Consider the following 23,635-nt stretch of genomic DNA (forward strand, 5'->3'; position numbering starts at 1 on the left):
ACCCAGGGTGCCCAGTGTCTGCTCTCAGCCAGTGCACCCCAACTGCCTGCAGAGCGACTGCCCGACTAAAAGGGAGGGGAAAGGGGCCTCCAGGTAGACACCTGACAGGAACACCCAGACACTGGCGGAGTGAGCGCTCTGTCGGCTTGCTGCAGACGCCTGGAAGGGACCCTCAAACTGAGGCTGCTGGACTCAGGGCTGGGGCCCCTGAGGGGCTGGAAATTGCACACGGGAGGGTGGCTTTGTGGCAGAGCTACCATCATATGGCTTCAATTTTCCCAGTGGGAAAACCCCCAGGATGCCAAGATGTTGGGTTGGCCCAGGAGAGGCCTGCGGGCAGGTGAGGCCAGCCTTGCGTGCTGGCGCCCCCTGCAGGCCGCTCTACCCACAGGAGGGCACGGACTCCACAGACCAGGCAGGAGGGCAGGGAGGAGAGGACTGCACAGCAGACCTCCCCCCATCCACACCCCCTAGGCATCTGCCAGGGTCTGCTGGGGTCTGCTCTTCACTGGTGAGCCCAATGACCAATCAGTCAGCAGTGGGCAATTACCATGCACTCTGTGTGCCCCAGTGTCTGCTCTAGAATGACAGACACAGAGCTGGTAGGGACTTGGAAATCGCCCTTCTGACCCCCTTATTTTATAGGTGAGGAAGCCACCAGATGGGTGGGAGGGCTGGCCCGAGATCACCCAGCTAGAGAAATGCCGGGCAGGAGCTAGAACCCAGCAGGCTGGAGCCTCGGTACCTCCTCCACCACCCCTTCAAATCCCCTCCTGAGCAAGTCCCCATCTTCTCTTCCTGCACCTAGGCAACTCCCAAATATTTTCCAGGCTCTCCTCTGTCCTGCACCCCCATGCGACCTTCACAAGCCCAAGGTGCCCAAGGGGCTGAGGGAGCCAGACAGAAGGAGCCAGGAGCCCCGCTGCCCCATGGGGAGGCCGACCCCCAGACCACAGGAGGACCATGAGGCCCAGAGTGGGGGGAGCCAGGCCAGACACTGGCTTCAGACGTCTGTCTCCTGCTCTACCCCTTGAGGCAGGCCAGAAAATATGTCCTGGGGGAGGAGGGGGAGGTAAGAGCAGAGCAGTGAGGCTTTGTGAGGCTGCCGGCCCCACGGCCTCACACACAGCCCTGCTTCTGGTTCCCTGTGGGCTAACGGGCTGTGGCAAGAGGGGGTAGCAAGAAGACAGCGTGGCGCTGGGTGTCTGCACAGAGAGAAGCATGTGGGCACCCACCTCCAGCCTGCTCCCCAGAGTAGCCGATCCATAAGGAGGGGCTCTGTGAGTCACGTGGGGTGGGCACCTGGGACCCTGCCCTCGACTGCCGGGGCCCTGCCCTCGACTGCCAGGCCCCCTACCATCTGCCTCAGTGACACCCTGGTGTCCCAGGCCCCCCCAGCAGGCTGGCCGGGGCCCCAGATGCAGCAGCCCTCCCTGCCCCTTGCCCAAGGAGAAGTTTTAGGTCTGGATTAAAACCATCTTGGCTTGCAATGGCAAGAAGCAAGTACCGGCAGATGAAAGAGCCAGTGTGGTGACTGTGGCCTGGGGTCGCCGCCTGGCTGGGCAGCCTCACACCGGGGCTTGCTGACGCTGGCAGAGCCCCCGATGCTTCCCGGACACCCTCAGCCAAGGCTGTCAGACTACCACCTGCCTCATCCCGCCAGGCTCCCCCACACAATTGCGCCCCACAGGCTCCCCTCATCTACAAGACTTTGCTTTGGCTCCTTCCTCCTGTTCTCCTCTGGCTCCCCAAATCCTGCCTCTTCTTTCATGCCGCCGCCTCCAGGAAGCCTTCCCCAGCTGCTAGCACTTACAGGGCTTGCCCCCTTCTCTGACTTTCCTAAACTGCTCTCTGGTTGAGCTGGCCTTGCCCCTCCAGCAGGCTTCTGTCTGGTAGAGGCCAGTGCCCCTGCTTCACCGGGGTTTAATAGTGCTGAGCATGGCGCACCCAGCGGGGCCTCCACGCCAGCCCCAGGGCCCTGTGAGGGCTTTCCTTGCAGCTGGATCTCAGGGCCATCCACGATGCTACATCCGAATTCCAAGTTCTAGTTGTACAAGTTGGTGGCCCCTGGGCTTGCAGAAGGTCTGGAGGGGAGGGGGGCTCTCCTAGGAACCTTGATGAATGGGATTCATCAGGGCAAAGGGAAAAACATGCTTTTATGAAATTCAGAAGTTCCCCCCCAAGAGGACACAGACAAAATGATACGTGTTCCGACAAATCCTAACAATGATTATGTCTGTGGGGTAAGCGGGTGTAGGACCCAGGTATTATTACGCCCATTTAATGGGAGAGTAAGCGGAGGGCAGCTAGAATTCAAGATCTGCCCAAAGTCACCGGCTGACTGGTTACCAGAACCCGGGTTAGACACTGGACCGGGTCGGGGTTGGATGCTGGGCTTCAGCAATGATTTCTTCTGCCACATGGCACTCCCTGTGGCCCACACGCAGGATTCCAAGTGCCTCTGCTTGCACACTGCATTAGACATACTATTCCTTCAATCAGGGGTTTTTCGGCACCCAGAGCAATGCAATGGGCCTGATGGGGGTCAATGGCAAGTGTGAGTCCAGCAGGTGGGGCTCTGATTTATAGGCAGCAGTGCAAGAATGCACTTATCCCAACCACAGAGAGACGTTCGTCAGCTTTAGCTGGAGCCCAGGCATCCCTGGATACTGCCTATGCTCCCCCCTCCTTTGGTGTCACCCCTGCTTTGAGGCCGAGCTGGGCGCTATACAGTCGCGTGGTGGCTCTTGGTTGCACACGATCCAGGCACGCACACACATGGTGGGCACGACCTTTCTGGAATGTGCTCAGTCCTAGTGAGGACTGTCAAGAGGGGGATGATTTGCGAGGCAAGCGGCTTCCCCAGGACCCCTTGCATTGCATTCTGCATCCTGGGATGCCTGGAGACCACTCAGTAGCCACCCGGAGGGGAGCTGGGAAGACTTCTGTTCACTTATGGGGACCTCTTATTTGTCTGGGGAGACGGAAGCCAGCTGCCCTGAAAGCAGCAAGTTCAAGACAAGCGTGACACTCTTGCTGGCTGTTTACATCGTCCCGTCATCCTCCTTCCATGCCCTCAACCCTCTCTGCCCCACTCCCACACTCCTTAACTTCGGCTTAGTCACTCTCATCCACACCAGGCTTCCAGAGCACAGCCAACGCACGCAGGTACGGGGGCAGGACGGCGAGGGGGAGGTGTGCCTGCGGCAGCACTGTGCTCACCCAGACCTCCTGGTTCTCTTACCTAAGGGATTTCCGAGAACAACGTCCTATAACCCATCATACGTGTCTTACAGCAACATTCAGCAGATGAAAGAGCCAGTGTGGTGAGTCTCTCATCTACAATATGAAAGGGTTGGATGGCTAATCTATAGATCCGTCCTTCAGTCCATACCATTCTCTGATTTTTAGTTAACTTTGGTACCATTCTCTTTGGGCTGCTACGGCTCAAGAACCAACAATGGCTCTCTGGTCCTACTACATGAAGTCCAAACCCTTTCGTTTCATCTTAGGGACTTCCTCCCACTCTTCACTTACACCCTTGATGCCAGGCCAGGTGGTGTCCCCACTGTCCCTTACTTGCATCGTTTCTTTGGATCTTGGCTCATTATACCTCCCCCATCAAAAAACGATCTCCCAGAAAACAGTTTGGCAGCTCCTAAAGAGTTAAAAGTAGAATTTCCACGTGATTCAGCAATTCCACTTCTAGGTATATACGCACAAGAACGGAAAGAAGGGACCAAACAGATACTCGTATGGGCACGTTCACAGCGGCGTGACTCACAATAGCCAAAGGACACAACCCAAGTGTCCGATGATGAATGAACGGACAGACAAAATGGGCAGATCCACACAATGGGGTATTTATTATTCAGCCGTGACAAGGAATGACATTCCGACATGTGCTACATGGATGAACTTTGAAACCACTTTGCTAAGTGACATCAGCCAGACACCCAAGGACAACTATCTTATGAATCCACGCATGTGCGGTATGTGCAGAGCATGAGAGTCATGGAGACAGAAGGTGAGGGGCTGGGGGGTTATTGTTTGGTGGCTATGGGGCTTCTGTTTGGGATGATGAGAGGTTCTGGGGGTGGATGGTGGTAGAGGCGCTGCAACCTCATGGTTGTGCTTGGTGCCACTCAGTTACGTACTTAAACGTGGTTCAAATGGTAAATTTTATGTTGCATGTATTTTATCACGATACAATAAAAGGCCAAATAAAGAAACCCAACCAAACCAAACAAGCCAACAACGACACCATCCTTCCTGCTCTCCTTCTCAGCCCCTCCTGCCGAGTCCAGGTCCCTTGACAAGCCTTTCTCACTCTTCTGGGCTACATGGCTGGGGGCAGGCGTCTGAGCTCCACAAGCTACAGGGAACAGCAGTCTCCTTGGGGCCTTGCGGACCCTGGGTTCAGAGGAAGACCTTGGACAGGGACTCAAGGCTACTGACTTCTCTTGGAAGGAATGACCTTCCACCATCCCCTACCTGCCTGGAGACTGCCACGCTTCCTGGGTGGTGGCTGGGAGCCTCCCTGGGGAGCCAGGGACAGGGTGGTGAGCAGTTACATAACCTGCAGGGAGATTTTTTCCATCGGCCTAGGCAGTGCCAGCCTTTCAGAGGCGGCCACGGCAGGTAGAGGCGCCCTGTCTGGGCTGGCCGTGCCTGGGCAGGGCAGCGATGCTGTGATCTGGAGTGGCTTAGCATAGCTCAGATTCCCAGCGGCGGCTGGGGGCCGGCCACTCGCTGAGCCGTGGGGAGGATCTGCTGTCTCCTGCTGGCCTGGCTCTGGGAAGGGGAGAGGAGGAGGTGCTGGGGGTGAGCTGCCAGCCAGCCAGGGGTGACCCTCTGGGGCCCGGGACACCTGAGCTGGCCTTCTCCGATAACCCACTTATCTACAGTGCCGGCCTCGGCATGGCAGCCTCAGACAGGGAAGCGCCCCGGCCAAGTTCTCTCAGGGGATTTAGCAGGGAAAATGAAGCCGGGGTGGGGGTTGAGGGTATGCAGGGAGGAGGACACGGCCTGGCAAGGGACACAGGTGATGGCGAAACAATTTCTGACCCGGGTAAAGTTCCCCTGGCCCGGAGAGCAGGACAGGCGGGAGCAGAACGCTGAACTGTCCCCTTCTGCTGTCACCAATGCTCCTTTGTCCCCGCTGGACTGAAGCTCCTGGAACCGACCATCTGATGCTGGCTGAGTACCCACTATGTGCTGGCATGGTAGGGGGGCGGGGTGCACAAAGATGACAAGAACACAGTCTCCGCTCCCAAGACGCCAAGGGACACAGCCTCCAACAAGAAAACCTTAATGGGCAAGCTACTGCTCTGGGCTCCTTCTGGGACTTACTGAGGGTCCACGGTCATTTTCTTTCCTCTCCTTATTTTCCGATTAAAAATTCAAAATGCTTTTTTTCCCGTTCAGGTCACAGGCTGCTTCTGTCCCACCCAGCATTCCAAAGTTCCATTTAGCACTTTCGAAAGCCACCATGCCCTCCCCCCACCCCCCCCCCCACCACATGCCACCCCAAGGTGAACAATCTGAGAAACCTGGGGCCTTTGAGACATTCCAGTTGGGGCCTCAGGTACAGCACTCAGACTCTGGACAGTACCCCCATCTGCACAAACTGGGAGAAGACCAGAGGGGTGGGCAGATTAGCAGAGACGACATGTCAGCAGGCTGGGCCATGGGGCCAGATACGTGGCAAAGGCTCAATAACGGGTTTGTTGAGAGGAAGAAATGAGGATTGGAAGAAAGAAGGTACAATCCACTCATTCCAAAGCCAGGGTGGGCAACAAGTGTGTCCCCGCTGGTTCTGTTAGGGTGCACTAAGAGCCTGCGTAGCAGCCAAGCATCGGCTCTCCCTGGCACAGTGGCTGTGCCTGCCATGGACTCTGACACAGAAGGTCAAGCTCTTGGGACAGTCGGTCTCCCATGGCATGGGAGGCAGGCTGGCTGGTGCCCACCATCGGGGGGATATGTCTGCAGCTCCCCATGGCCCTCACAGGGCAAGGACTTCAGTACGGGCAGGCATAAAGACTCAAAGGGTGCTCACACCCTGGCCAGCAGGTGGGCTAACTTTTTTTTTTTATAAAGAGAAAAAGACTTTTGTGGGTCTTTGCAATCGCCATCCACAGTCTGCCCACGGGGAAAGTGGTCTGCATTGCTGGGAGCCCTTTGCTTTATCCCCTCTTGATTTCTAGCAACCAGTGGAGGGGAACTCAGGGTGGGTACAGCCCCGGGCTTTGCTCAGGCTCTGGAATGCACAGAACAATGCGCTTCTATCCCTGGGTATGCCTGGCTCGGGCCAACAGTAAAATTAGTTTCCATGCCTGGAGTGCATGTCAGCTCAGCAGTGGGCGTGCAGAAGTGAGGGAGGTCTGAGCAGAGAGAGGGTGCCAGGGGGAGAACCAGACCTCACCTCAGGAATAGCAGCTGTGTGGTTCATCTGGATAAAGCCAATGGAGATGCGAAGGTGATTCCGCAGACACCCTCAGCCCTCCCCTGACCCAGAAAGCTCAGACTCCGAGACTGCTGGAAATACAGTGGGATTATACTGGAAGGGTGGATTTTGGAATCCCCACTGACAGCTTCAGGAGACAGATTCCTGATCTTCCCAACTTTTTGACCTTTACACCCTATCTGGCGCGGGGGGTGGGTGGTGGTGGCATGGGAGTCAGGAGCTTGGGGTGCTGGACTAACTAGCCTCCATTCAGCCCAACGATTTTGGATAAGGCCTGTAGCTTTCCTGAGCCACTTTTCTCACCTGTAAACACGGGGAAGGACTCCTGCCCTGGAACCCAGCTCAGAGAGAGAGTCTTGACATTCATACACAAAGTGCTCAGGAGTGGAGGAGCCCATCACCCAGCAGGGAGCACTGAGACTTAAGACGGAGGGCTCCATCCTTCCCTTACAAGCATTTCCTGAGCACCACTATGCCCAAGTCATGATGTCAGCAGCTGGGGACTGATGCCAACTCAGCCAGGACTCCTGCTCTCGAGTTTACATTTAGAGCTGGTTAGAACCCCAAGGATCAACGTTAGCCCCTCTCCCCGCTCTCCCTGTAAAAGACGGGAGTTAGGAGCTCCAGGTTGTGGGTGAGGAGGAACAGGTTTGATTTTCCTGAGACCTTGCGATAACCAGGAGAGAGGGAAGTTCCCTCTGATGAGTGCAGTTAGAAGGATGGCCCAGGGCCTCTGCCCGAGCCAGCAAATGTGGGACCAAGACAAGGTGCAGAGGATGAGGGGAACAGGGCAAGAGTACGGTGTATGTGTCCCACCAGCCCTGGAGATGTATCTTATGTTTTTGATGTGCTGATGGGGCCGCCAGGCCAGGAAATCGTGAGTGCGCCTTCCGGGCCTAAAACCCATAGTTAAAATCACTCCCACAGACCCCTCAAGAACCCCCTTGCAGCCCCCGGCGCCACTCAGTGGAGCTTCCACGTATCAAAAGCCCCAAACACAGTGCTGACCAGTGACCCAGCCAGAAACGCAAGAATTTATCTGTTCTCTAGCTTGAGACCAGTTGTTTTTTTTTTAAGAGACAATCTTATAGAAGGCGCTGGTGGAGAGCAATTTATTTGGAAATCTGGTCATATGCCAGAGTCCGATTTGGCGTTTTTGTTTTTTGTTTTTTGTTTTTTTCCACAACAGCCCTGCTGTGTTTACGACTTGAGTTGAGATGACTTGTTTTTTTTTTTTTTTCAAAAAAGGTATCGCATCCTTCTGTTAGATGTGTTGTTGGCAACGGTTGCTAGGGCGAGCTGGGGTCAGTTACAGACAGTTACAGACACACTGATGCCTGCTCTAATAATACTCCGCTCTGCATAGCTCAGATGCAGACACCCCTCGGCTAAACAGGGCACGCACATGTCAACACAGGAGGGCTTGAACTTGTACTACCCACGCATACCTTGGCGAAGGAGCACTCCCGGAGCCCAAGGGGAAGGCCTGGGGTGGTGACAGGGCAGTGCTGGGCGGAGGGGGCTCCGGTCTCCAATTCCTCTCATTCCAGAGGGTCCCATAGAAAGAGGCGCAGTCATTCTTCCCCGCCTCGTGAAGCTGGAGCCTCCCCCCGGCCTCCCGCCCCCCACCCCATTATCATCCCGCAATTCCTGGGTGAGGATCAAGGCCAAGAGTTTTGGTGACTTCGGTCACCCGGGGGTCCTGGGCACCCCACATTCTCCTAGAAGTCAGACAGCATCAAGGCACACACTCCAGTGGGTGTGGGACCCTGCAAACGTGAAGTCGGGAGCCAGGCGGTGAAGCCAGCCTCCTTCCCAGCTTTGCCGGGTGGCCAGGCCTCTGGCACACCCGGGCCACGTGGGTTCAGAGTGAGGTCCTTTCCCTAAAACACGTGATAGCTGCTGCGACAAATGTCCGAGGCCAAGAAAAAGGAAAAGGACACAGGGAGACAAGCCGCGGACAGAGAGGAATAGGGCCAGCGGTGAGGAGAGGCAACTCTGGGCTCCCGCTTGGTTGACTTGGTTAGTGCGGAGCTGCTTCCGGAGGAACCCCGGAATGGTGGCAAGGAATGTGAGAAAGGGCCCCCGGGATGGTCCAGAACAGCTTTCTCACTGCCCAGAGGGGAACCTGAGGCCGGGCAAGGCGAAGGGACTGTCTCAGCTGTCACGCCTCCTGCTCTGGTGCTCGCTCCCCAGCTCAGGCTCTGCGTCCTCCACACTCCTCTGCTACGTACCTGCTACAAATTTCTTGACTGGCTCCCGGATGACAGGCAGGGCCGCTGGTTCATAAGGGACAATGGTGGCACAGCCGGGGCGTCTCTGGAGTATCTACCTCACAAGTGGTGCTCACCTGCCTACACAGCAGCAGAAATCTTTCTAAAGGATGGCCCGGTGTCCCTGGACAATCTAATTCCGCTGGTCTGGGGTAGGACCCCTGCACCAGTAGGCTCCTCTCCACATGACTCTAGTGGGCAGCTAGGCTGAGAACCACTGGCCTACAGAAAACCCGGGGGCTGAAACTCAGAGTTCCCAGGCCGGATCCCCCTGCCTGACAAGCACACCAATAAAAGACTGTGCCTCAGTGGGCCCATCTATGAAACTGACCCCTCACCCACAAATCGCCAGTCATCCAATACAAGGCCTTGTGACTCAAAGCGTCAGGTCCCTGGGCCCACAGTGCCCACAGTGCCCACATCATCTGGGAGCTCGTCAGATCTGAGAATCTCAGGGTGCACTCAGAACTACGGAACCAGAACCTGCATTTAAACAAAATACCATGCGATTCAAAGGCACATTCAGGTTTGAGAAGCACCGATCTGATGAGAAACACTGATCTAACGCTCGATGCATAACAGACATTTAAAAAGTGGAATTTTATTTATAAGAACAGTAAAAAAAAAGGACCCCACATTTAAGGCAAAACAAGTCGGTTTTGATGTAAAAATCGAAGATCATTTTTGAGCTATGGGATTGGCGATGGGTCCACTGAAACCCTCGGGGCTCTGGCATTGTCCTGGCTTATGAGGGCAGTGTTGCTGGGTTCCTGGAGAGGACAATGCCGAGTCTCTGGCTGGGAAGGGTTCAAGGCCGTTTGACCTCACTTTGGCCCCACTTACCGCCCCGCAGTTTCCGCACCCCAGCTTGGCAGGCAGCTCTCATGCCTCTGCCAGAGTGTCCCCTACAGCAGAGCCTGCCCCTCTCCCCCTACACTGCCAGGTCCCACTGCTGAAACCCAGGCAGCAAAAGCAGTCAGCCAAGGAGAGCACCGTCCAAAGCCAGCGCTGGGAGCTGTGTTCACAGGGCACTTCACACCCCGGCCCCGTTTCAGCCGGCATCACTAAGCCGGGCCTCTGACGTGGCGGCAGCAGCCCAACTGTGCCCGGCTGGAGACCCAGAGGCAGTGGGCCTCGAGAGGACAGAGCTGAGTATGAGCTGCACAGGGAGAAAGGGAAGGGAAGACCTCTGGGGGCCGGGGACTGTCTGCCAGGAGAGGGACACAAATCAGGTTTGCCAGAAAATGAAGGCAAGTCAAAAAAGGCACCCCTGTGGGCATGAAGAAGGAAAGTGGGGTTGGATGAGCCATGTCCACTTCCCTCTTTTCTTGTACCTTGTGAGTCTGGGGCGGTCGCCGGCCATGAATCATGCTGCTTGGAAAGCTGACTTCAATCTGCCACCTCCTCAGTGCCAGGGAGAGACAGCAGGGCCCGAGGGGGCCCGAGCAGACCCACGGGGTTGGCTTCCTCTGGGCCTTGTAGTCAGGGAGTTGGTCCGTCAGGAGCTTAGAGGCAGCCCCACGGCAGCATATCCAGCCTGCCCAAGGGCCTTGAAAGTGAGTGTCCAGCTCAAGCCCTTCAAGGGGCTCTCTCCTTAGCTTACACAAAAGCTGGGGCTGCAGGCGGTGAAGGAGGCGGTAAGTGGGGGCCTACAGGGGACATTTAGATTTCTCAATACCTGACCCACAAATACTCTACCCAGGCAAATGGCAGATGTGGGACTGACAGCCTTCCTCTGCCCCAGAGACGAGGTGGCATCAGTAGGGCTGGGTCTCCTGGTCTGGCTCCCAAAGCATATGTCATACCTGTCATTGAGCCATGCTACGGGGTGGGTGGGGTTCTGAGGACTAGAGGCATCCAGGACTGTTTCTGGCAATGGCAGGACCCAGGGAAAGTGAGGGTGGACGAGGCTCCCGTGGGGTCCCTTCTCAAGGCCCCTGACTCATCTCCAGCAGCGTCAACCTGTAAGGTCCACAGAGGAGGGTCAAGCAGCCAAGCCAAGCCCTTCCCAGTGGGAGCCAGCAGAGACCCAGCACCAGCCGCTGACCGCTGAATCAGGCCGAGAAGCTCTGTTTCCCGGCTCTCAATTTAGTGCTCTTGCCCTGCGCTAGCATTTGCCAAACTATGTCTCTTGGCACACTAATTCCACAAGACGTTATTAGCCAGGGGATGCAAAGAGGACTTGTTGAGTTCGGCGGGGCCAAACAGGTTCCCTTCCTGCTGGGCTAAGCCAGTCCACTTTGTGGCTGATGGAGAGGCGGGTGTGCCACGGAGCCCCTTCTGTGGCTGAGCATGTCCCAGGATGGATGCCCTGCTGGACACTGTGCGCAAGGCTGCTCTGACCACGGGTCGTTGGAAGAAATGCCTGACCCGGGCAGGATCCTGGGCAGACCCTGCGGCCAGCTGCCCTTCCCGGCCGGGTGCGTCTTGTCCCCACACCCTGGATGTCTGTCCGCCACTGGCTCTGGCTAGGTTACTTGGAGCTAGCAGCCATTGTCTACAAGTCTTGCCCCATCCTGGCCCTTCTCTGAAAAAGACCAAAAACCAAAGCCAAAGGCCAATCCCATCCCTGACTCCCCCATGCGTGGCAGTACGTGGCAGACAGGCTGCTCCCCGCCGCCACCCTCCACACTCTCCCAGGACATTCCGGCCCGTGAGGAACATGCCCGATGTGCAAATCCCTCAGGTAATGCGGGAATTCGTCACCAGGGGAGCGTGGGCGATCCAGGAATGGGAACCTGATCGGGGCCTGGGGCTGGAAAGAAGCTGCCCGGGCTGGCCAGCGAGGGCTCAGGTTGCAGTGAGCAGACTCCCCAGGAAGAGGGGAGGACAGCACGGATGGAGCCCTGCGGGCAGCACACACAGGGGGCTCCCTCCTCCCTGTTTTGGGGGGGAAGAGACGGAAGACTTTGAACCAGCTGGTTAAGACCGGCGCGACCACATGCCTTGGTTTACGCCTGGTGTCCAGGTGTAATTATGGATGGAGCCCCTGGGCCTCTCAGAAGTGCTGGGGGTTTGGATGACCTCTCCTGTGCTCCCCCTTGTTCAGACAGACCTGCAGGGGGTCTCCTCCCCTTCTGGAACTCTGCGTTCAGAACGTCCAGGCTCCTGTCTTACCTCACCTGGACTGGAAACTCAGCTCATATCTCAGGGAGTCTAAGGTACAAAGTCAGAATACAGACGACTTTTCCGCAGCCAAGGGTCCCCAGGCGTGGTGGCCATGCCGTACCACCTGCTACCTCTCCCTGACGCCGCCAGGCCCCCTGCTACCGCACCCATGACAGAAGAGCAGGTGCTGGCCTCCAGCTTACGAGATGGAACAGTCTTAGTCTATGCGCCCACGCCCGTGCCTGCTACCCTCTCACACTGATGAAACCAGCACTGAGTGCTGGCACCCACGGAAGAAGAGACGAAAAGGATCGGAATTAGGCTCTCTGGAGGGATTTTGAGTGGGAAGGCACCGAGGAACAAGACAGTCTTGGATCTCCACGCTTCCCCTCTGCCTTGAAGGTGGTTTCAGGAAGCCCAGTGTACGGGCAGCCAGACCAAACCTAAGCACCGGCTACACCACCTCCAGGGGCTGGGGGGTGGTGGTCTGGGGCAGGAGGAAGAGGAGAAGTCCACACCAAGTTCGAGTCCTCTCAGACGCAGAGAGGTCAAAGCACAGAGACGGGTTAAGACCAAGCGTCAGCGCTCTTATCATGGAAACGGGGAGAGGGGGAGGCTGATTAAACATGAAACACCTATAAAAGTATATTGGTCCATTGTAACCATGGAGTACTCACACAAACACACGCAAATCCGGACACTCATCCCTCGCCCCTCGGGTGCCTTTTTATTTTCTATAATTAATCGGGCAAGGGTGGAACTTGGGGAAAAGTTCAAGTGTGGTCAGAATCGGCAGCCTTCTCTCTAGTAATAACCCAGGGGCGGGCGCGGCGCGGCGGGGGCGGGGGCCCGCAGCTGCCGGTGTCTGGTTACCTGAAGCATGTTGAGAAGCAGGCTCCGGAACTTGGTCCCCTCCACCATGAAGAGTGCCATCTTGTCGCAGAGCTTGGCGGCCGTGAAGGCGAAGCTGCGGTCAGACACGGCCTTCTGGTAGATGGTCCGGACGATCTCTCCCAGCATCTCCTCGGAGTTGGTCGAGTTCTGGGCCTCCTCCATGAAGGTGGTGAGCTTGGCATCCACGTCGCTGCTGTTGTTCCGCATGCTGTTCAGGATCTCGATCAACTTGTCCATCTTGTTCTGCTGAGGGTTGGTGGTCTCCACGGCCACTTCGTCCTGGGGGTGTGGGAGACAAACTGAGTCACGCCTGAGTGGAGCCGAGGATACCGCTGGGGGTGACCGGGGGAGGGAGGGCTGCTGCCCCCAGAAAGGACCCAGCCCTACCTTCTTTTTTTTTTTTTTAAGATTTTATTTATTTATTCATGAGAGACAGAGGAGGAGAGAGAGAGGGACAGACAGAGAGAGAGAGAGAGAGAGAGAGAGAAGCAGAGGGAGAAGCAGTCTCCCAAGGAGCAGGGAGCCCGATGCAGGACTCGATCCCAGGACCCTGGGACCATGACCTGAGCCGAAGGCAGACGCTTAACCATCTGAGCCACACAGGCGCCCCCAGCCCTACCTTCTTGAACCTGAGGTCTGGTCCCTCTGGGAATGCTGACCTCCACCAAGGACCCTCGGGCTCCAGGATCCTCTGCTGACCTTTTTCTTGGCTCCTGTGACATCTGGGGCTGACCCTTCTTGCAAGCTCTAACTCTTACCCAGGACTCCCATATATATTGGCTGTGTCTGTCTACTTGCCTATAAAATGTCTCAAGCTGGAAATGACTTAATGGGGCTTGCAAAAGATGAAATTAGATAACAAATAAAATATTTTTTTGCAGGAAGGAGGGAGGTATCCAAAATGCCTGCCACCTTGGTTAAAGGTGCCCATGGAATGGCTACCTTGTCTACCAGACTCTTGGTTCCTACAGCCCAAGGACGCTCGTGTTCTCTGGGTAAATATGGCCCTGGTTTTGTGTCCTATGGAGATTGTGCTGGCCTTCTATAACAAATGCTATCTACCAAGGAATCCTGCCATGTGCCACTAAATCGATTGGCACTTCCTGGAAGGAAGTTTCAAACAACAAACTCAACACCCTTAAGAAGTTTCACTGCAAGTGGATCAGACCCGGGCTGGTGAAGGAAGAAAATGGCATCTGACAGTCTCAGAAGTATTTATTCAAAAGCAATGGATTGATGGCCAAGCATGTGATCACCCTAACTGCTGCAATGTAAGATCGGGGTGAAGGGCAGGGTCAGGGACATAAAGTGAGGTCCCACGCTTGCCCTTCTGTTCTCAACAAGGAGAGCTCTAGGCTGGGAGGCACAGACCAGGGTCCTAGAACCTGCCGTCTGCCTCTAGCTATATGGCTCTTGGCAGTGGTTTCACTCTCTGGGCCTCAGTTTATTCACCAGTAAGATGAGGAGGTTAGATGATGTGTCGTTTTCCCTGAGCCCTGCTACTGCCTATGCCAATGTCCTCCTGGTTTAGGAATCCAGGGGGCCTCATCTAAGGGGAGTCCTTGAAACCCATGTATAGGGGCTATGAATCTACCCTTATTCTAGCCCCTCCTTGCCCACCCCACTGCCCAACTATCTGGGCCCCAGGGCAGAAGAGTGGTCTGTACATAAAATAACCACCACCCATGGGGGTCTTTACGCATGTCATGACATTTCATCTTCACGGTCTATCTGCAAGGTGGGTACCGATGAGTCAACTGGGGCTCAGAGAGGTTAGGTGACTTGCCCAAGGTCACCTAGCCAGTCAAAGGCAGAGTGAGCATCAGCTGGTCTGCTGGACTCTCAAGCCCATGTTGTTTCCACTCTAGGACACTGCAGCTACATTTAGTAGAACTGAAGGGAATGTAATGAATAACCCCCCCAACCCTGGCCAGGCTGTAGGAATAGGTCTTAGAAGGTCTTCAGGAGAAGACATACTGGTCACCAGCTGGGAACCACTTCCAGGCTCCCACCTTCGAGAAGCAGGGAAATGAATGGCGCTTTCCTCCTGGACCTCCTCACAACTGCTTGCCCCCCGGGGAGTGGTGGGGTGGGAACTCAGGGCTGCAAAGGGTGCCAGGAGCAGCACCTCCGCTTCATGTGCTGGCTCGGGAAGGGCTCTCGCCTGCCTCGTCCTGCCTGAGTGTGGACCTGGACCTGGCTGCTTCGCTTTTTTTTTTTTTTTTTAAGATTTTATTTATTTATTTGACAGAGAGAGAGCACAAGTAGGCAGGGTGGCAGGCAGAGGGAGAGGGAGAAGCAGGCTCTCCGCCGAGCAGGGAGCCCGATGCGGGGCTCCATCCCAGGACCCTGGGATCATGACCTGAGCCGAAGGCAGACGCTTAACCGACTGAGCCACCCAGGCGCCCCCTGGACCTGGCTTCTTGGGCAAAAGGTGGAGGAGAGTAGGCGGTCGAGAGGCTGGGGAGAAGCCCACAGCTTTGCGCTCTGCAAAAGCCCCAGAAGTAGGACTCTGGGGTGGGCTGGGGGCAAGTCGGCCTTTCTCAGGAACAGCTCCTCCCCAAGGTGACGTCTCCTGCATCTCTGGCAGGAAGGGGGTCTAGGGTGAGCACAGTGGACCTGAGGCTGCCAGTGACACAGCCCCATCCCTTTGCTAGAGGCTCAGGGACATGTCCTCCTGAATCAGCAAGCCAGGCTCTGGAAGCCAGGGCCAAGGGTAAAGTGAAGACAGAGAGGCTCGGGGCGGGAGGCAGGGGGCAACATTTAAGAAGGCCCTACTCTCAGGGCTGTGTCAATACAGGGTTGAGACCTGTGGAACGCTGGCAGCGGGGAGGAAGGGAGGCCTCCTTAAAGTTTTGTCCCTTAGACCCTTCCCTGGCTGCTGATGAAGGAGAAGAATGGCCAAGCTGAGGCCTGCTCACATTCTGCCCAACTCACCTTTGTTCTCGACCCTGCTGGGGACCGCAGCTGGCCGGCACTTACCTGGGGGAGAAGCGTCCGTCCTTCTCATCATACCAGCTCTGAGGTCCCCCCAAATGCCCTTTAGCACTATCAGGGCAGTGTCTGACCGCAGAGAAGGCTGGAGGGAAGACCCAGGCTTTCCCCATTCCCTTCCCACCGCCCTCGGCCACGTGCCCCTTCCTCCCCTTCCCTCTCAGGCTGGGGGGCTGGTGCCCGGTGCCCCCGTGGGCCTCTCGGGGGACCAGAAGGCGAGGAGCTGATATGTGCTGGAGGGGTTCATGCAGAGCTGGCCACGGGCCAGCCCTCTGGTGGCCAGGGGTCCCTAAGGCAGTGACGGCCCCCTCAAACCCGTGCCCACCTACCAAAGTGCCTACCTCGCGCTGTCCTCCCTGGTGCAAGAGAACAACAAAAATTCAATTACCGGTACCTTTTCTTTCAGCCTTCGCCGCAGCCTGTCTTTGGAAGACTGGAGCAGGGTAATTTTGGGCCGCTCCCCGATGCGCTCGGGAATAATACTGTCTTTACGCTTTGTCTCAGCCTCCGGACCCCCTGGCTGCTGTGGGGGCAGCCTCTCAGAAGCCAAGGGGGCTGGGGCATCAGGGCTGCGGGGGGGCTCGAGGCCGCTGTGCCCCGTGTCCCCCAGGGCGTCCTCAAGTTTGGCGCTCTCCATGGTCACGGTCTCTTTGGCATTGCGGTGGGTGCCTGCCTCCCCCTTGTCGCCTGGGGGGTGCTTCATGTTGTTGTGCCAGCGCCGGTTCTGGCTGTAGCCGTGATGGGTGGGCCTCCCTGAGGGGTGGGGCACTGAGCCCCCCGGGTAGGATTTCTGGTGGTCCCTGTTGTGTTTGGCACTGCCCGGCTGGTGGTCACCGTGCTGTTGGGGCTTGTTTCCTCCTGGAGGTCTCTGCTGCCGTCTGCGAACCAAAGGGGCAAGAGACACAGAGGGTCACCGGAGGGCTGCTCGGGGTCCCTGTGCCAAACACCAGGACAGCAGTTCACTGAGTTGTTCATTCATTCATTCATTCATTCATTCATTCATGCTTCCTGAGCACCTCCTCTGGGCCAGGCTCTGTGATGGGGCCTGTGGATACCGCATAGCAGGAGACAGACAGGTCCCTGTATTCCCGAGGGTTCAGGTCGGTCCTTGAGTTCAAGTGTTATTTTATCCCCTTATTAGAATACACATCAGCACATGTGTGGGGAACCAAGTTCAAAGGAGGCGCTGGAGGAGACAGTGAATCCTCCTGACGACCATAGACACCCAGCGGGTACTCTTAAGGCAACTGCTACCATTTTGGGAAGCTTCCAAACATATTCCATGCATGTTCCAGCAAAGACAGATACACAGACCTGTGTCTCGTAACAACTATTCGGTTCATGGATTTTTACCATAATGGCTCTTGTAAAGCTATAGCATTTGTTAAACAACCTTTGTTTTTGTTTTTGTTTTTGGTAGATTGACATTTCTATCCCCAAGTCTACTAACAAAATATACAATGAGAAGTTGTTACGGGCCGAATTATGTGTCTCTCAGCCCCACAATTCACATGTGGAAGCCCCAATCCCTACTACCTAAGAATGTGGCTGTATTTGAAGAGAGGGCCCTTAACGAGGGGATTAAGTTAATCCGTTAGGCCATTAGGGTGGGCCCCAATCCAATCTGACTGGTGTCCTTATGACAAGAGGAAATCTAGACACAGAGAGACACCAGGGATGCAGGCACACAGAAGAAAGACCGTGTGAGGAGATGGCAAGACAGCCATCTGCGAGGGGAGATGCCCCAGAAGACGCTAATCCTGCAGACACCTTAACCTTGGACTTCCAGCCTCTAGAATTCTCAGAAGCTCAATTTCTGTTGTTGAGGCACCCTGTCTTTGGTATTTTGTTACGGGAGTCCGAGCTAACTAATACGAGAGTGACATGTGACTCACTGACTTACTGGACACGCTATTTCGGAGGCAGAGAATATCACATGGACCAGACTTGAGGTGTGCACATGGGATGAACCCCAAACGTTTTGATTTGTGGACTGAAGGCAAGCGAGGGCATGGGAGGGGGCATCCTGGGGACCCTCCGGTCTTGTGCACAAAGGCTGCTTCCAACTCTGGAAAACCTTTCGCGTCCAACCTCACAGTATTTTCCACAGCATGACTTTATATGAAGTGCAGATGGAGAACAAGATGACCAAGAGCCCCTCAAACGTTGCAAAGTTGGTGAAGGAAGTTTGCAGAAAGAAGACTTTACCTTCTAAAGAATGAGGCTTATACCCTCGTCTGTGACCCATGTCTTCGGTGGGTAGAACAGATCTTCACTGCACTGCATTGCATTTTATGAACAAAAAAGGTATTTATTGACTTTGAAACTGTTACTTGTATAAAGTCAGTTTCAATGTTCAGTTGATAATGTTGTATCTGTGAAAATTTGGAGGCATCTTGGGTTGAGGCTAAACATATCACTTTCCCATTAAAATAAATGAAAACAACTTTTTTTTTTCATTGAAAATCTTTCCCTACTGGCAGGGTTTTCAAGGGGGAATTAAAGTTGTTAAGTGGGAGACAGGTGTGTAATCTTTTGTTTCCACACAAATGGTAACTAAAAACATTGTATATTAGAAGTAGAAATTAGTATGTTTCTGGAGGGAAATTTGACGATTTGTTACAAGAGCCTCTAGAACATGTAAACCACTGGACCTTGTAATTCCGCTTGTGGCAATTTATCCAAGGGAAATAATCAAAAGACTTGCCTTTGCCTAGTAGGGATGTAGGTACAAGGATGTTCATCATGGCAGTGTGTAACAGTGAGAAACTGAACGTGGAACATTAAGAACATGTTGTGTTTTTTTTGTTTGTTTGTTTGTTTTTTGTTTTTCGGACGAATCTCATTTTATTTAGGACGGTAGCTGTTTGGTCTCCATGAGCCAACACCACCCCTGGCTGTTGCCGTTCCTCATTCTTGAGGTATAGGGGTGATGACGACTCTAGCTCCTTCCTGCTGGAAAGGGGCACAGATCATGATTTGAGCAATGAAACGGTCTTGCACCCCATTGACTTGACTCTGGTTGATGGAAGAAAGCACATGTTGCAGAATGTGTAACATGGTGCTATTTTTTAAGGCAGATATTTATGTGCCTAGAAAAATCTGGAAGCAGATACCAAAATGCTAACTGTGGTTATCTCTGGGGGATGGGTTGAGGATTCTTCTTTTCTTTTTTGTGTTTTCTAAATGAACATGGATGCCTTTTCCTTTTTCTCTTTTTTTAGAGGGGGTAGGGGCAGAGGAAGAGGGAGCGACAGAATCCCCAGCAGGCTCCAAGCCCAGCGCAGAGCCCCACGTGGCGCTCCATCTCACAAGCCTGAGATTGAAACCAGAGTCTGATGCTTAGCCGATCGAGCCACTCAGGTGCCCCAGGGTAGTTGCTCATTTAGTTAAAAAACAAACAAACCCAAACTGTTGAACTCTTTTCCAGAGATGCTGTACCATTTTACATTCCCACCACCAACACACAAGCTGTTTTCAGTCATTATTTCTCTGGGTAATTCCCCTCCTTGACTGTACGGATTCTGAGAACATGCATGTTAGGTACTATATTGTGGACTCCCAGGTCCCAGAAGCTCCTTCTCCTTTTTTTTTTTTTTTTCTCCCCCAGCCTATTTTCTCTGTGTGGCTCAGACAGGATCATTTCTATTCTATCTTCTAGTACACTGGTTCTTTCCCTTGTCCCTACATTCTGCTGTGGAGGCCATGCATTGAGTTTTTAATTTAACTATGAAGTTTCATTTGGGTCTTTATCATGGCTTCTGTTTCTTTGCCAAGACCTAATTTTTCATTTGTTTCAAGTGTGTTCCTAACTGTCCTTTGAAGCATTTTTAGGCTGGTTGCTTTAAAATCTTTTGTCAGGTAATTCTAACGTTTCTGTCATCTTGGTCTTGGCATCTAGTGTATTTTCTCATTCAGTTGAGATCTTTCTGGGTTTCAGTATGACTAGGAGATTTTTGGTTGAAACCTGGACCTCTTGGGTATTATGTTATGTGAGTCTGGACTTCGTTAAGTCCAGAGTCTTAGAGCGGTTTTAGCGGGCTTCCTCTGACCTTGCTCCAGTAGTGGAAAGGGCTGCCGGGCCTTGTTACTGCCAAGCGGGGAACAGAGGTCAGGTTCCCTACTGGGCCTTCTCTGACACCCCACGGGAGGTCCTCTTTATTGCTGAGCAGGGGTGGGAGTTCTGGCTCCCCACACTGATGCCCCCCTGGCTAGGAGAAGGGTACACACTGTTATTCCCCACTGACACAGAGGGAGGGGTGCTCTGTGCCCCATGGGGTGGGAGGGCGAGTCCCAAGTCCTCACTCAGCCTTTCTGACACCACCCTGGTGGAGCATTTGGGAGCCTCCTCACAGCCCGGTGAGTGTCAACTCTTGGCTCTTTCCTTGGCCTTTGCTTGTGTGAGTCAGGGCGGAGCCTGCTTTTTTTTCAGGGGGGTTTGCCTAGAGTTGAGTGTTATCATCCAAGAGTTTTCTGCCTTGCGAGGCTGCCCCTTTCCTAGTCCTCTGGCTAGAGAGGGCGGGTTTTTGTTGGGGCTTCTTGGTCTGCCTGTGCCTACTGGCATTTCTGGGTTGCTGGCTTGTTTGGCTCCAAGTCTGGGACCTGTGAGGCCAGGAAGAAATCGAGCAAGATACTATGCTATCATTCCTTGGGCACCATGGTCCCCAGCTGGTCTGCCTTCTCTCCAACCTTTCAGAGTCCTCTTATGTTTGCTTTTATATAGAATGTTCAGGGTTTCTAGTTGTCTGTATTTATTTTAATAATTTAAGAGTCACTATAGAAACATCTACGGAAGCCTGGTACATGGCATGGAGTCCAGCTGCCTGGGTATTCCCTGGGCCCTTCTCATGAGGCCTGCATGGTATTTTTCATCCTTGATGTCCAGGTTCAATCTCACTGGGTCTGAAGCACATCCCTGGTGCAAAGACCCGCGCTGCCCTGATCCTCGGGTGGAAGAGGCAGCCTCTCCATCTCACACCCCTCACCTCCGCCAGCATGCCTACAACCCTCAGCTTTATTCCCCAGTGGACTCATGCTAAAAACAGGGATCAGCGAGGCACCAATGCTTTAAGTTCTGGAAGACGGTCAGTTTGCATCCACCGAGGGGCAGGGCTCATGAGCACAGGCCCGCAGGCAAGTGCTGGTCCCCGTCCGCAAAGTGAGTCACTGGGTCAACTTCTTTCCAGGATCACCAACCGGCCTTCAGACTGCCCAGACCTAAACCCAGATGCCTGGGCCACAGGTCGGCTCGGAAGCCGGTGGCCCTCACCTGAGAGGCGTAGACCAGCCTCCACCAGGAGAGCCGGGACCTGGGAGCTGGAGGAATTCCATGGCCCTCCCACTCCTCAGGGTGCCACACGCCTGTGACATTTTGTGAATTCTCCCTGTTTTATTTTTCAATGACTTTCAAGTAATTTGCCCTCTCTCCTTCCACTCTCTTTGTTCTTGGAGTATGAGTAATTTTTAAGCCCAGAGAAGAACCTTGGAAATTCCCTGGCAGATAACACTTGATTCTCACGACTTTTCCCATCCTTATTTAGAAAATTTGCGGTGCCTACAGCTACAGCCCAAGGAATGCCCCCAAACGATGGTTGACCAAGTCCTTCCCTGCATTTGTCTTGAAACTGTCTGGCTTCCCACCTGCCATATCAGGGATTTCCCTGTCTCTGCCTAACATCCTCCCTCCTTCCCCCCACAAAACAAAAAACAAAACAAAACAAAACAAAACTTCTCTCCACCTGGAGGAGGAAGGAGGTACTTTTGACATGGCTGGTGGTCAGGGGCTCAGAAAGAAAGCAGCTAGATCTTGCGGACATTCTCTGTTCTTGCTGGAAATTTTGGGGGGCCTGGAACTCCAAGTCATCCTAGTTTGCAAGACCTTGGAGCCAGCCAGTTCTGTCCATCCAGCAATGACCAGGAATGTCCAGGTTGCTGGGCATTTAGTGGGTGTTCTCAGACCCATTCTGCCTGGGTGGCACTCCTAACGGAGTGCTGTCTGTAGGCAGGAGGGGAGGCCTGGGTAGTCCACCCTTATGGGCCCCCTCCTACCTGGGCAGGCAAGACAATGGAGTCAAAAGGAGGGCTCATAGGGGGCTGGATGGCCAATGATACTGGCTGGGTGGGCCCTTGGGCGGGGGGCAGGGGCACAGAAGAGTCAGATACCATTGGAGGCAGCGGGCACGAAGCCTTTTTCTTTCCCTCTTCTTCCCATTCAAGGCTCTGACTAGTTCTCAGGGCCGCTGACTGCTTGGGACTGGTCTCTGGGTGCAGGCTGGTCAAGAAGTTTTCTTCCCACTTTACAGATAAGTCAACTGAGGCGCGGTGAGGTGAAGTCCCACACACCCTCCGGAGTGTGCCTAGCCTGTCAGCTAGTCCCAGCACCCAGTGCCCACCTCCGGTCTGTCTCCCCTTTGCCCTCAGATCCAGCCATTCAGGAGAGAAGGGCCGAGTTACCACTGAGATCTATTGCGGTGATGGCCACACGAGGCCCACGGCCTGAGCATGGGAAAGGACTGAGAGAGCCCTAGCCACTGGAGCAGACTGGGGGCCGGGCTTCGGCCCCCAGCAATGGAGACCCAGGCTTCCCTGCTCTGGCCATTCACAAATATTTGTCAGCAGTTGCTGGCTGAGCTGGCCAAAACCAGCTCCTCTCTCTCCCCTGCGTTTGTTGGCCCTGGGTTTTGTCCATACCTCCCGGGAGGGGCCAGCTGGCTGCTCACCACAAAACCTGTGGGTTTAGGTTTGCCCTGGCTACGGATGAGCTCCTTTTGCTCCCTGTGGCCAGCCAAGGAAGCCCCTCGTCTCAGATACATGGACGTGGGGGTCCAGGTTTTGGAAACATAGCAGACATGCAGTATTGCAGCCTCGTAAGCAAAAAAAAGGGCAAAAATCCATCTCCCTATCTACTCATTATGCTCTAATCTCTCTGGGGAAGTCTTCTCTGGTGGTGGTGGTTGAGGGGAGAGGAATGGCTCAGGAGATAAGATTAATATTCCATTTGTGCCATTGGCAACACCTGCTATTAGGGAAATAATGCTTTTTTTGGGGGGTGGGCAGAACGGACATTGTCAGTATGCTTTTTCCATCACTCATTTAGTTCATTCTTCCTTCTTCGGGTTCTGAAATCAGATGTCTTGTTTCACTCTAAGATTGCACTCTTTTATTAAAAAAAAAAAAAAAAAAAAGGAAAAAAGTTCCCCACACCACAGCTGCATTTTGGGAGGTGGGTGCAGGGAAAATAACTTCAGATTTTGTTTTAAAAAAATGATTCTAACAGCAGTAACAGCAAATGCAGACAAATGTCTCTCTGTTCATTTTTTATTTCATAATTGTTCCCAACTAGATATTCCTAGGGCCACTGACTTATTATGGTTCTCTCAATGTCGGACACTTTACCACATAATTTGTAGGTCTGCTTAAAAATTTCTGAAAGCAAAATTCCTAGGGCAAGTGGTTTTAAAACTATGCACGGGCTCATATTTCTTGCCTTCAGGAAAAGTGATGACTGCTTATTACTAGCTTAGGCACCTCTATTCCTCCCCACCTACACACGCCCTGCACGGGGTCCCACCTTCTGCACCCCAGCCGCGGGGGCCACGCGAGAGCCGGACGGGTGCAGGCGCCAAGGCTCCTCTGCAGCTCTGGGGCTGCTTAGCTTAGCGCAGGCATGCGGGGCCTGGGAACGAGGGTCACCGCCACACACACACACACACACACACACACACACACACACACACACACGCCTGCCCCCATCTGCAGAAAGACTGGGCTGCTTCGCAAGGGAGAGTATACGGTTCAGGAAGCCAACGGAGGGAAACACGTCACTGGCTTAACAAAGGGACCAGAATCATGGCGGCCTGTTGTTAACTGAGCACCTACTGTGCGCTCGGGGCCGGATGAG

General features: G+C 54.3%; 1 protein-coding gene across 2 annotated transcripts in view; it reads right to left on the bottom strand.

The window, feature by feature from the left end:
* The window catches only part of CTIF (cap binding complex dependent translation initiation factor), a 210,614-nt gene that overhangs the window by 71,579 nt on the left and 115,400 nt on the right, over nucleotides 1-23,635 (bottom strand). The window contains exons 7-8 of one of the 2 annotated variants that reach the window (XM_028098331.2): nucleotides 16,130-16,613; nucleotides 12,721-13,020 (exon numbers count right to left, since the gene is read on the bottom strand). In XM_028098331.2, coding sequence (XP_027954132.1) covers nucleotides 12,721-13,020; nucleotides 16,130-16,613 — 784 coding nt within the window. Of the gene's footprint in view, nucleotides 1-12,720; nucleotides 13,021-16,123; nucleotides 16,614-23,635 lie in introns of both variants that reach the window. The other variant, XM_028098329.2, reaches the window with a different exon arrangement.

This window comes from Eumetopias jubatus, unplaced genomic scaffold (assembly GCF_037043125.1).
Source record: "Eumetopias jubatus isolate StellerSeaLion01/CBP00866 unplaced genomic scaffold, mEumJub1_p1.0 scaffold_16, whole genome shotgun sequence".
Taxonomy (NCBI): domain Eukaryota; kingdom Metazoa; phylum Chordata; class Mammalia; order Carnivora; family Otariidae; genus Eumetopias; species Eumetopias jubatus.